Here is a 13,618-nt window from a genome sequence, read left to right on the forward strand (position 1 = left end):
CGCGCAAAATCACAACACTGGCCTGCGCATGCCAGCGATCAAATTCCACGAAGCGCTGCCCGATCACAATCGTTGCTTCGACGTTACGAAACGTAAACAAAGGTCTAACGAACTGTTTGAAATGTTCGAATTTTCTCGAATCTTAAAATCCGTTGCTATTTCGAAGAATTGAATCGCGTAATTATTTCGCGATGTTAATTTCAAATAATTTAATGAGAAGTATCCTCTAATTTCAGCGATTGACAATACTAAAATTAGCAAGTTACCGAAGCGAAACTCTGTGTGAATTGAAATCATGTACAGAGATAGCGGTTAAAATAAAATGATAATACCCGAGCGGCACACAATGCGACGTGACCGAACAATAATTCGCGAGAACTCCGGATTTACAACGCGAAATCACCCGGACACGCACACATACACACTCTAAATATATCGGACGACGTCGTCCACGAGGACTGTCGGCAGCGACACGCGAGACGCGTAAACCCGGACGTGTAACACGCAGGTGTTAGTTACGCATTACATGAAATTATCAACGCGCTCACGACTCCGAAGCTAGGCTAACTCGGCGACAAAATCTCGACCCGAACTCAGGGCGTCAACAATGCAATGCAGTATCACGATCGCCACCGTCGAGAAGAAACTTGCCACCAAGATCAAAAATATGAAAGGCAATAAAAGTGAAAATTTCGGAGTCGTGATGCGTATCGTATCGATATTTTTAGTACGCAAAGTACGCGATGGTTGCAGCCGGGAAAATAATAAAATCTTACGGTCGCGCGAATGCTCTCCACTCCTCGTAGGTGTAGTCCTCGATGTTGGCCTGGTAAAGGTGCTCCATCCGGTCGCTGCTGCGCGATGCTGTGCAGATGCTGGTCGACGACGTCCTCTCGGAGCAAGCCGGACTGGTGTTGTCGTTGCCAGCGAAACTTCGACCCGCGCTGCTACCGGCACGATGACAAGATGGCCGCTGATGTAGCTGTAGCTGCTGCTGCTGCTGTGGTCGAAGTTGTGTCCGTTAGGAAGTCGTCCGCCTCGTCGCCAAGGCCTGCTGCAGGACGCAGAGCACAACTCGCAAAGATGTGATGCGAGGAAAAGACACAGCGCCTGAACGGGAAAAAAAATTTAGGCCGCTGCGCCGAACAAGCCTCCGACCGAGCCCGCTCTTGCGAGATTTTCTCCTCTCGATGTCGCCCGTCAACTTGAAAAAGTAGCGATTTCTCACCCTCGGAGCTCGAAGATAACCTCGCGGATGTCGGCTGATCACCAGTGTGGAAGAGTACTCGATGAAATACCCCGGCTGACTCCAGCAGTTCCTGGGGGGCGACGAGTCCACACTCTCGTCGCAACGTTGCGTGTTCTCGATGTCCGCGTGGCAGAGAGCGAACGAGCGAGAGAAATATTGGGCAGGAGAAGGAAAGAAAAACCCGAACGAACAACAAAGTACTGAGTGACTCGATTTATTGTTCGGCTGACGATGATACAATTGGAGCGAACGGGCAGAGAGAGGCTAGGCCGTGCGCTCGCTTCAGTGGTCGGATACTGTCTGGCCTCTCGCTGCGCGGCCCGACGCAGCGGCCCGGCAGCGAGAGGGGGTTCGCGCCGCGCGCGCCTACCGGCGCAGAGGCGAAGCATTATGACACGACGCCACACTGACCACACCGGTGGCAACACGACCTGCGGTCTGGGCCCGGGGATCGAGCTGCCATGTGCCCCGGCTCCCAACACCGGTAGCATCGGCGAACCATGCTCTTTTCGCGGATGCGGCAGTTGACCCATCCGATCCGGATGCGCCCCAGCTTATGCGTCCTAGCTTGTGTGTGTGTGTGTGTGTGTGTGTGTTTTTTTTTTTTTTTTTTTTTTTTTCTACTCCACCCCATTCGGACACTCACCGGTATCCGCCGTTAGGCATTGCTTCGGTGAGGCCGGGGTTAGTTGAGCATTTCTGCTACTCCTGTTAGTCGTTGTTTTCATACATCCCCCATCCGTCGCATATAGTGATATGCGACGATTAGGGGTTCAGGGACTCATCTTTATCTTCTTGGTGAACCTCCGATCCTGCACGATGCCGTCAGCGATTGTCGTACCCCTTTTTTCAGAGCCGTCTGCGTGGTCACGCATCGCTGGCATCTCCTCCTGATTTGGGCCTCTCTTCTTAGGACTCGCTGTCAAGTGCCATCTTGTGAGTGTGGTTCTCGCTTTCCGGCGCTACCCTGTGAGTGCTCCTCCTTTTTCTGTTGTCGTCTTGTGAGTGTGGTTCTCGCTTCAGGCGCCGTCATGCGCTCCACCAGAGCCTTGGGTCTCGCATCCGGCGCCCTCTTGTGAGTGTAGTTCTCGCTTCCGACTTCATCATGGGAGTGGTGTGCTCCATCTATTGCCAGCATTGTGAGTCCTCGCCTCGGGCTCCTACTTATGGTTGTCCTATCGCTTCCAGCTCGCACAGTGATCGGGGTTTTTTACCGCTTCGGAGGCTGATGACATAGCCCGGGTCTTCTTTTTGAGTGGTACCCGCTCCACCTCAGGCACAGGCTCGACCACACCAGGCGAAAAAACGAACCTCGAAAATTCGTCCGGTGGGGATCGAACCCACGCCCTACGGCGTACCTTGTATCAGCAGGCAAGAACTATACCCACTGAGCCAAGGAGGCCGATGAGTGTGTGTGTGTGTGTGTGTAGAGCATTATCTAGAAAAGGGTTCGGTGAATCGTGTTGAATTAAATTTTATTTTTTGTCGAATGTATCCATGATAAAGCTCATAAAATTTTTTTTCAACTAACGGAGAAAAAAATTTTGAAAAAATACATTTTTTTTTTAAATTAAAAAAAAACTTTTTCCAGTTTATCATATGATTTAATATTTTTAACTTAATGGAATCATTAAAAAATTGATTAAATAAATACTCAACACACTTTTTTCTTTATTTTTTTATATCCTTCAAAAAATTTCAAAAAAATTTTTTTGGTCCTGAGACTATAACAAAATCTGGAAAAAAGCCATTCCCTTAATTCTTTAAATAAATCTTTGCTCTTTCTTCATTACAGAGAGTCGAAGTGGCATCTTTTTGTTTAGAGCGTGAAATAGAATCTTTCTGCTCTGTGGAACGGCATTTTTCAGCTTTGATATGGCGATTTAAAAAATTATACATTTTTTTTTATGTTTGGGAAATCTGTACTTGTCGCAAAGGTGATTACGCGGATGCGTGCTGTTGAATTTCAGGATGACAGAGCAAGTCTATTAAATTCTAATAATAGCTGTAACATGCAAATCATAAAGAACCTCTATCTCGTTTGTAATTTATGTAGAGATCCTGGACAAAAGTATAAGTGATTGCTCGATCATATTGCAGGACGTCATCGGATGGTCATTATTGCCTGTATAGTTTAAAAATATAATTCCGCCGTAGGGAAATATATTATTGCTGAAATATTTTGGCATATATAGGTCTGATTTAAAAGTCAACTGTTACTTTTCCAGGTCTTACAAATTTAGATTCTTTGGTTCTTGCTCATAATAAAATCCAAAAAGTACCAGCTCGGGCTTTTGCTCGTATGACTCAGCTAAATTCACTTGAATTGGAAGGAAATATGATAAATTTCATTGATTCAGATGCATTTATTGGATTAGAAGGTAAGATCTCAATTCATAAGGCTAAGTTAATCAATGGCGGACCCGTATCAACAATTATTATAATAAAATTTTTCAACGATTTTCTCAGTAAAATTTTTTTTTCTCTCTCTTTCACTTCCTAAGAAGTCCTGCAGGAGGCTATATGGCCCGTGCGCAGTTGAGATTTTTACTAACCCCCTCCCCCTACTGTCTCGCATTTGCCCAGGCCCAAGGACCTGTGGAGCAAGGGAAACCTGGGTGTATACGTAAGTGCTTATGCACTACACCCTCCTCCTCTATCCTGCAGAAAAAACCCACCCCGAGAGCTTCTTCAACTTGCCAATACTTTTTTTGGACATGGATGTTTGAAAGCTTTCAAAATACCAGGAGGTCTGCATCGAGCTTGGTGGATGGCTAAAGCTCTATATACATTGAAGCTGTTTCTCTTTCGCAAGCAGTTATTATTGACAGCTGAAGATAACACAAACCTGGAAAACATGTCCCTTTTTATAGTTTTTATTTACATCCCCTATTGGTATAAAACTAGATTACCGCTCGAAGCTGCTGTGAGTAATATAAAACTTCTAAAAAAACTAGATGGTTTTAAAAAAATTAACTCAAAATTAGCAACAAAGATGATAGACAAGTTCAGAAAACACTTATGGTATATTTCTAAAGATCTCATATATATTTCACTTTTCAATGAGAATATTGAATGTGTAGAAAAAGAAAAAATGGTTAAAAATTTTAAAATTAAAAATGATAGTGAACGACAATTAAAGGCTACAACTGACAAGAAAAGTATTCAACAACTCACCTTGTCTCAATGTATTACTGAAAAGAGTATGAATTTTTTCAATATCACTGGAATTTCACCATCATTCCTCAATGAACATCCGAGTACGTGGGCCCAAAATAAAGATTATATAAATAGACAAGATCTTTGTAAAAAATTGCAAGTTGTAAATGATGTAGCAGAACGTGCGGTTGCGCTGTGTAGTAAGTTTGTTGATTCTTTGACACAAGATCCTGACCAATGGCAAAAACTATTGTTAAATGGTTTTTTTAACAGAAAAAGTACACCCTGCTCATAATACAGCTGTAAATAACTTTATGTTCTTGCAATAACGTTTTGTAAATTTCCATTTTGAATTTGAAAAAAATTAACACCAAGTAAATTTTCTTATATAAAGTACAATTCTCTACTTGTAGAGACTAGAAGTCATAAATAGAACTTATCTGATCAATAACTTCTCGAATCATTTCAATGCCTTAATCCAAAATCTGAATCCAAAATGTTTGTATAAATTAAAAACCTTTAACTTCAATGAACTTTTAATTCACAACTTGTGCCAAGGAAGATGTTGCTATAACCTCGAAGCCAAGCTATCAAAAGAGACAGGCGACGCGTGATTAGTCTTCCGGTCGTGGCATGTGACTGCAGCACGCGGCACGGCGTGAGACATTTGAAATTATTTCAGCATGAGAAAATAATCCTTGAGACTCTTTATGATTCGTTTATTTAATAGTGTGTACAAAAAAATCGAATTTTTCATTCGCTGCTTCGCAAGCGAATAATCGTCAATTTTAGGATGATTTTTAGAAAAAAAATCGAAAACTTGCGATTTCATCAATTAAAATAATTTTTTAGACTAAAACTAATATTCTCACTCGACTGTACTAAAAAAACCTAAATTTTAACGTAACCTGCATATCTTTAGCATTTCTTATACCCGTTTTCTTATCGGTTTTAAAGAGAATTTACGAAAATTTTATGTGCTTAGATGTAATCAAATCGCTCAACTGACGTGACCAGTGAATTCTGAAGGCGAAAATACATAAGAAAATGTATTGTCTAAATTAATCATAGCGATACAACTATAACTGGCAAGCTATCGTCGAGCTTACGATCTCCACATAATTTCGCCTCACGTTTTTAAACTTTAAAAATATATCAATATTCTGGATATTCACTTTTCAATGTACTTTTTAAAAGTACATAATTTGAGAAACAATTTTTTTTTACCATCACGCTAACTATGGCTTAGCCCATATATATGTGTCAAAATAATACTTTTTTACAAAACCGTGCGCACGTATGTCACCGATCTTGACGTGCTTTTCGTATGTTATAGTACATGGTAAAAAGGTCAAAAAAAAAAATTTTAGACCCCCTCCCCCCTCCTGCCCCCACTTCCGGTATAAACGTCCACTTTAGATCTATTTTTTCTGAGGACATAAAGTGATTCAAAAATCTGAAAAAATTCATAAAAATACTTTTCAACAATCCAAACAACACAAGTGCTTCAGGCCTTCAGATAAAATCATTAAAAATTCTGAAAATCGAGATACGGCGATATGAGCCGATATAGTAAACGAAAATTAGTAAACGGAACCATCGGGTTCTAGGAACTGTTTTTTGTTAAAAATAGCATTTTTCAGCCCTAGAAGCTATCGCCTTCAATTAAAAAATCTGAGCTCCGTACCGTCCTAAAATAATTATTTTCGTTGAAAAAAGCGGTTTTTGGCTTCAAAAAGTGCGTTAGGTCATTTGAAAAAATCTGAAAAAAATTGAGGAAATGTTTTTCAATGCGATAAAAAACTGAAAAAATTTTTGTTTACTATATCGGCTCATATCACCGTATCTCGATTTTCAGAATTTTTAATGATTTTATCTGAAGGCCTGAAGCACTCAAAAAAACCGAAAAAATTTAAGGTTGTTTGGATTGTTGAAAAGTATTTTTGTGAATTTTTTCAGATTTTATAATTACTACATGTCCTCAGAAAAAAAATAGATCGAAAATGGACGTTTATACCGGAAGTGTGGGGTAGGAGGGGGGAGGGGGTCTAAAATTTTGTTTTTGGGACCTTTTTACCATGTACTAGAACATACCAAAAGCGCGTCATGATCGGTGACATACGTGCGCACGGTTTTGTAAAAATGTATTATTTTGACCCATATATATATTAGACCGTGCCGTTTTTGCAAAAAGTTTTGGTATTGCCTGGGCTCAAGGCTGAGCTTAAAGTTTAGGGTTTGACATGAAAAAAGCCGTGCCCAGGAAGCCCAAAAAGTAACGGGAACCGGTCTCGATATATTTTTAAAGTTTAAAAACGTGAGGCAAAAGTATTATTTTGAACCATATGTATATTTCATTAAGAAACCTAATTCGCAAGACTTAGTATATCTAGACGCACGCTTGTTTTAGACTTTGCCACCTGAACGCTACAACCTAATGATACTTTGTTAGTAAACCTACGTACTAATTTCTGCCTATCTAAACGCTTATGGAGAGGTTACGTAAAAATATCGTATATATAGTGTTACGTGGGGGATAGGAGAGGGTGAATAATAAATAATAAATGCTGGAGGAATTACTGGTTAAATGGCCAAAAAGGGGAAGAGAGAGCTCATGCATCGACTTCGAACCTTAAACGAGAACTGCCTGGGCTGTCGGCATAGGTGGCCAATTGCCACTTGAGCCGGTCGCGAAGAAAGGAAGTCACGAGGCGCGAAGTCAGCAATAAGCATGCTGATGCTTCGCGGTTCCCAGTGACAATAGCAATCTGAAAAATTCACTGCCACTTGCGAGTTCCGCTAAAAAATACTTGTTCGCTATCTAGTGTCGATTTATCTATATGAATGATTGTAAAAATGAATAGATTCTAGGTTCGTCAATTGAATAAATGATAATGTAGGAGTTAATTCTTGAGGGGTAACACCACTCTAGGATTTTCAAAAAATCGATTTTTTTTTGCATAAAAAGCTCCCTTAGGGTGTGTAGAATGATGCCTAATTAGTTTTATAAGGGAGACGAAGTTATAAGATGCTTAGTTTTCAATTTGAGTGAAAGGGTCTTTACGATCATATTTTCGAAAAATCAGTGAATTTCAATAAATTTTTTCTATTTAAACACTGCCGCTAAAATTTCATGTAAGTACATTATTGTACGAGTGAAAAGTAGCTTTTAATATGTAAAACGACCTGTAGAGGTCGCAATTTTTTCTCCAATACTATGAATTTTCACTAGCCAACTCACAAGGAGAGCCTTTCATGTGCGGGTCACAGATCCTTACCAAACTTGTTTGGGGGTCTTCTTGTACATAATAATGAAACCCCCTACGGTTACTTCATTCCAATGGGCCCTGGAAACCATTATAAAGCCACATAAAGTATATATAATATAATATAATGTTTAAAATACCACTGATTGGTATCAGGCCTTGTACGGTCAAGTCTAACTGTCTCAAAAATATTTTTACATGAACCTTTATGGATTCTAAATACTTTTGCAAATAATAAACAATTGAACTCAATTGGTTTGCTGTGTATGTTTGAAAGAGCGCACCAATTTGAGCTAAAATTAACGTACCAAACAATAAATATTGATGTAAATAATATGAAAATGTTTTTTATTTGTACAACTCCCTTCTCTTCACCTATTCCTGACACTCATCTGGAGTGAATTTACATATGTTTTGAGGGCCAGAAATAGGTGATAAAGAAAGAACAGTAAGTTTTATAAATGAAAACATTTTTACATGATTTAATATAAATATTAGTTGATAAATGCATAAATTTTAGCTTGAATTGATTCGCTCTTTGAGAATTTCAGTAAACCAATTGAGTTAAATTATTTATTGATTGAAAAGGTGTTTTGGACTTTAAAAACTCCAAGTATAAATACTTCTCAATCAGTTAGACTTGACTGTGTAAACCTGATATTATTATACGTTAATATATGGTATTTTATACATTATATTATAATATATTCTTTATGGTGCTTTATAGGGGTTTCCAGGGCTCATTGGAATAAAGTAACTATAGGGGGCTTCATTATTATGTACAAGAAGATCCCTACACAAGTTTGGTAAGGATCTGTGATCCGCAGATGAAAGGCTTTCCTTGTCAGTAGTTATAAATGATTTTTGAGAGTACCACGTGTTGGAAAATTATCTAATAATTATACTCTCGTAATTCGTGCGATATACTGTGATAATGAGTAACAAAAAGCGCCCTTACCAGAGTAAAAAAGGCTCTCATGGAGACATCGGGTATAATAAAAGACGCAAAATCGGAACCCGACGACCACTGAATAGATGAGTTGGAAACCCCGAGTTTGGGCAACAGCTTTAGTGCGTCAGCCAAGAAGATTTTAGCAGCCCAATCGGGTGATATTAAAGTGGTCGAAAGCTTTGGATACAGAATTTTGTGTTTTTTATCAGTATTTAATACTATATCAAACGTCCTTATCTGTAAGAAATGCAAGTCTGATATCAAATTCACGGAATCATCTAAGCGAGGCTTGGGTTTCAAACTTGTGATTTCTTGCAATAATTGTGTCGCTATTGAAATTCCTAGCTGCCCTTTCATCGAAAAAGGATACGATATTAATCGACGATTAGTACTGGCTATGTGATTAGTTCTTTGCATGTATTATTAGTCCTCAAAACCTCAAATTAAAATATTCATCGTGGCCCCCACAAAAAATTCGTAAATTTAAGCAATTTTCCAAAATCCTAGAGTGGTGTTACCCCTTAATGAATTGTGCCAAATAAGCTTTGAATATTTTATTTAAATCATTAAAACCAATTTTTACATATATGAGGCCGGGGTTAGTTGAGCATTTCTGCTACTTCTATGTTAGTCGTTGTTTTCATACATCCCCCATCCGTCGCATATAGTGATATGCGACCTTTAGGGGTTCAGGGACTCATCTTCTTTCTGCTTGGTGAACCTCCGATCCTGCACGATGCCATCGTCGATTGTCGTATTTCCTTTTTTCAGAGTGGTCACACATTGTTGGCATCTCCTCCTGAGTTAGACGTCTTTTTAGAACTCGCTGTCTAGTGCCATCTTGTGAGTGTGGTTCTCGCTTCCGGCGCTACCCTGTGAGTCTCCGTGAGTTTTAGATACTCCTCCTTTTCTGTTGTCGTCTTGTGAGTGTGGTTCTCGCTTTAGGCGCCATCATGCGCTCCAGCAGAGCCTTGGCTCTCGCATCCGGCGCCCACTTGTGAGTGTGGTTCTCGTTTCCAACTTTATCATGGGAGTGTTGTGCTCCATCTATTGCCAGCCTTGTGAGTCCTCGCTTCGGGCTCCTACTTATGGTTATCCTATCGCTTCCAGCTCGCACAGTGATCGGGGTTTTTTACCGCTTCGGAGGCTGATGACATAGCCCGGGTCTTCTTCCAGAATGGTACCCTCTCTACCTCGGGCACGGGCTCCACACCAGGCGAAAAAACGAACCTCGAAAATTCGTCTGGTGGGGATCTAACCCACGCCCTACGGCGTACCTTGTATCAGCAGGCAAGCACTATACCCACTAAGCCAAGGAGGCCGATGTTTTTTTTTGGATGTATTAATATATTTTATTTAGCAGAAAGTGGAAATAGAAGTTTACATTAGGTAAAATGTATCAATAGAAGTGAGAATGAAACATATTGCTTAAGGGTACATAGACTATGTAAATACATCCACATCAAGTTCCCTTTGTTCCATCCCCGCGGAAACCGCCGTTAGGCATTACTTCACGGGGATGGAGGGGTTGGCGTTATGCGCTTCGTGAAGGCTTGATTAAGATGGTGTCTTCAACCACGAGCCAGTTCGGCTCGCTCGCGAGCATGAGCCTGGTGGTGTTTTCCGGCGTCATGGCTTCGTGGATCAGGGAGTGTAGTCTCTCTCTTTCGTCGCTGAACCTCGGGCAGTGATAAAATACGTGCTCCGCATTCCCGATGGGTGAGGGGCAGACCGGGCATTGCGCGCTTTGATTGTGGTCGTAGCGTCGGCTATGGTGTTTAAAGAAGCCATGCCCACTGCTGCCGACTTTCTGCTGCAACGTCGGGTCTGACTTGAGAGATCGCAGGATGTCCGCGTACTTAGTTGCATCCTTCGTGTTGATGACGATTGCGTCTGGTCGGTGGTGCGCTCTACGCTGCGCTGGTCATGGCTTCGGCTGTTGTCGGAAGTGGACATTTTCAGATGTTTTTGCCGTCTGATTACGCCGGTGATGACGTCGGCGGTCGACAAGTACGAATTCGTCTTTGTCTCCGACCTCGTTGTTGTTCTTGTCATGCTGCTTGGATGCGGCTGTTACGACATGGCGCTAAGGTGTTGAGAGTGACGCTAGCGGTGACGTTGCAGGCCGCTTACTGGTTGCACTGGCCGAGAACAGAGGGGAAGAGCAAACCGCCTTGTCTGCTACGGGAGGGCGAGGTGGCAATTGGCTCGCCAATAACTTCTCCAGCGCTGAGAAGGCCATCACAAGGCTCAGCTGATAGCTGATCACCTCCTTATGAAGATTGGACTTGCCTTTGATGAACTGGCCAAGACCGCGTATAAGGATGTCCATCCGCTCCAGCTTGTCCTTCAAGGTCCCGGTCGCGAATTCCGCGAGAGACGGGAGCTTGGCATCCTTTTCCTTGCACTGCAAAGGAGCGACGTTTATTTTCGCCGTAATCGCCTTCACCATTGTGTAAGGAGACGTTAGCGGCTGCTGACATGCCGCGAGTTACACGCGCCTTCTGTGTTCGCACCACAGTGCCAGGCAAGCACTCACACTAGCACGCGGTGCTCACACCGACAACTCGGTAAGCGGGAAAACACTGGGCAGAGTAAAAAAGGCACCACTACAGCCGTGCACGCACAGCTACAAGACTGTACACGCATGTATCGACGCCGCGCGTCAAGCTGCGCACTTGGCGCACACAAAGACACTTCGGCACTACGTAAAACCGCACTAGAAATCGAGGAGAAGCAGGAGCGCGAGCAACACACGTCCTGCCTGTCTTCTGGTCCGAGCGCGAATGGTGTGTGTGTGTGTGTCTGTGTGTGTGTGTGTGTGTGTGTGTACATATGGTAGTTAGGGCCCTAAATAGTGAATCAAAATTTAAATACGGCTTTTTACTTTAATAACTGATCTCTTTTATTAATATAATTTTTTATGAGGAAGCTCTTTGCCAAAAAATTGGCAGCGGTTTGTATCATGTAATATAACATACCAAAAGCGCGTCAAGATCAGTGACATACGAGCGCAGGTTTATTTAAACAATTCTGAGTCTTATCCATATATTTATATTTTATCGAGGAGCGCGTGTCGTGCTCCGAATGACAAGTATGGCAGACGTTAGCAGCGTTACTCCACGCTCCTCATATATACGAGAATCACAATTTGAGGACCCGCGAAAACAACCTAACGTTATCATTTGAAATCTATGAAAGATACGATAATTCTGATTCGGTAAATCGATTCCTCGTAATAAGTGACACAAAATAATGTATTCATTGTCTCCAAAAAACGCAGTATTGACTGAATACAAGTGATAAAAGAAAAATTCCCCAACGAAAAAACGGTCTCACGCAAAACGCAGTCTCACTGCCAATTTCATATCATCGATTTGATGGATTCATTAGGCCAAATATATCTACCTATAGACGCTTCGCATTCATTTGATTTGTATGTATTTTGAACAATGTACATGTTTATCAAGATACTCGCAGTTACCCTGGGTAGCCCGGTCAGGGCAACAGGTCGAACTCAAAACTTGAAAGTGACTAACTCCACGAAATACGGTTTTCACGCAAAAATATAACCCTAGAAAGGCCGCTCAGAGCCTTAGGTTGTTATCCAGAATCGACGACGACTTTATCCAGGACGCTGCGATTTAGCGGCAGAAATATCACTTCGCGTAATCCGCTTGGCGCACTAAGGTCAACACCCGTGCTTGGCGATGACTTTCTCCGGGAAGTTGCGATGTTTTGGCACGAATATCATCAATATGTATTTTTACTTTTTAATATCGTCAATATGTCTTTTTAAATTTTCTACGTGTAGCATAAGCAATAAGCATACTAACATTAAATCCAGAATAATCTGAAATCCCATGTATTTTTTATTTTAAAAGAACATGTATGAGAAAGTACATGCGTCTTATTCTTATATCTTTGTTTTAAGATATGTTCCTAAACAATTCAATTGTTAATCTGAAATCTTAAATTATAATCAATTTCTTGGCTATGAAATTATTGAAATCAAATAAATTCCGTCAAGTATTGAACAAACTAATAATTTTTTGTTTCAAACTAATAGCCTACTGGAATGTTTACAATAGAATAATTCAAAAACGTGTTAATACTTTTTTTAAAAGTTTAAATAGGGGCAAGTATGACAGTCTGATTCTTTTCATTTGAACTTAAATTTAAAATCCTTTTGTTTTTCAAGTTGTTTAAACTCTTAATCTCAATCAATCATTTATTCATTACTCAGCTATGGTAGTAATGAAATCAAATATATTAAGATAAGTACTCACGCAGATGTAATATTTTTATTTCTTAAACCATAACGACAATGCAAAGTTTGTGATAGAATAATTCAATAAAACAATTAATTAATATAATTGCTAAAATTCATAATAACTATTATTCAATTTACAATTGCATATAATGTACAGTGTATACAGTGGGTACAATTTTATACAGTGTTACGACTTTGCAGTATCGTTATGGTTTAAGAAATAAAATCGCAACTAATTTATTGGCAAAAAGCTTCCTGATAAAAAATCATATTAATGAAAGGGTTTGGTTATGAAAGGGAACCTTCGTATTTCATTTTTATATTTTGATTCAAAGACATGTTCGAAATATAAACTTACAAAAATGTAAACCAAATTTTCCTACGAGGTCTGGTTCAAAATCTCGTTTTCGAGCCTTCCGTTATGAGGAAGCAAAATATTACATCTGCGTGAGTACTTTTCTTAAAATATTTGACTTCATACTATCATAGCTAAGTAATTAATAAATGGTGGATTGAGATTAAGAGTTTAAACAATTTGAAAAACAAAAGGATTTTAAATTTAAGTTCAAATGAAAAGAATCAGACTGTCATACTTGCCCCTATTTAAACTTTTGAAAAAAGTATTACGACGGTTTTGAATTATTTTCTTGTAAACATTTCAGTAGGCTATAAGTTTGAAACAAAAAATTGTTAGTTTGTTTAATACTGGACAGAGTTTA

The 13,618-nt window shown here is 40.2% G+C and overlaps 1 protein-coding gene across 1 annotated transcript in view; it reads left to right on the forward strand.

Moving 5' to 3' along the window:
- Positions 1–607: 607 nt before the first annotated feature.
- The window catches only part of LOC106656782 (leucine-rich repeat-containing G-protein coupled receptor 4-like), a 48,106-nt gene continuing 35,095 nt past the window's right edge, over positions 608–13,618 (forward strand). Inside the window, exons 1-2 of the mRNA XM_023459619.1 lie at positions 608–736; positions 3,459–3,630. Of these exons, the coding sequence (XP_023315387.1) occupies positions 608–736; positions 3,459–3,630 (301 nt within the window). The remainder of the gene's footprint in view (positions 737–3,458; positions 3,631–13,618) is intronic.

Source organism: Trichogramma pretiosum, unplaced genomic scaffold (assembly GCF_000599845.2).
Source record: "Trichogramma pretiosum strain Unisexual culture from Peru unplaced genomic scaffold, Tpre_2.0 scaffold26, whole genome shotgun sequence".
NCBI lineage: Eukaryota > Metazoa > Arthropoda > Insecta > Hymenoptera > Trichogrammatidae > Trichogramma > Trichogramma pretiosum.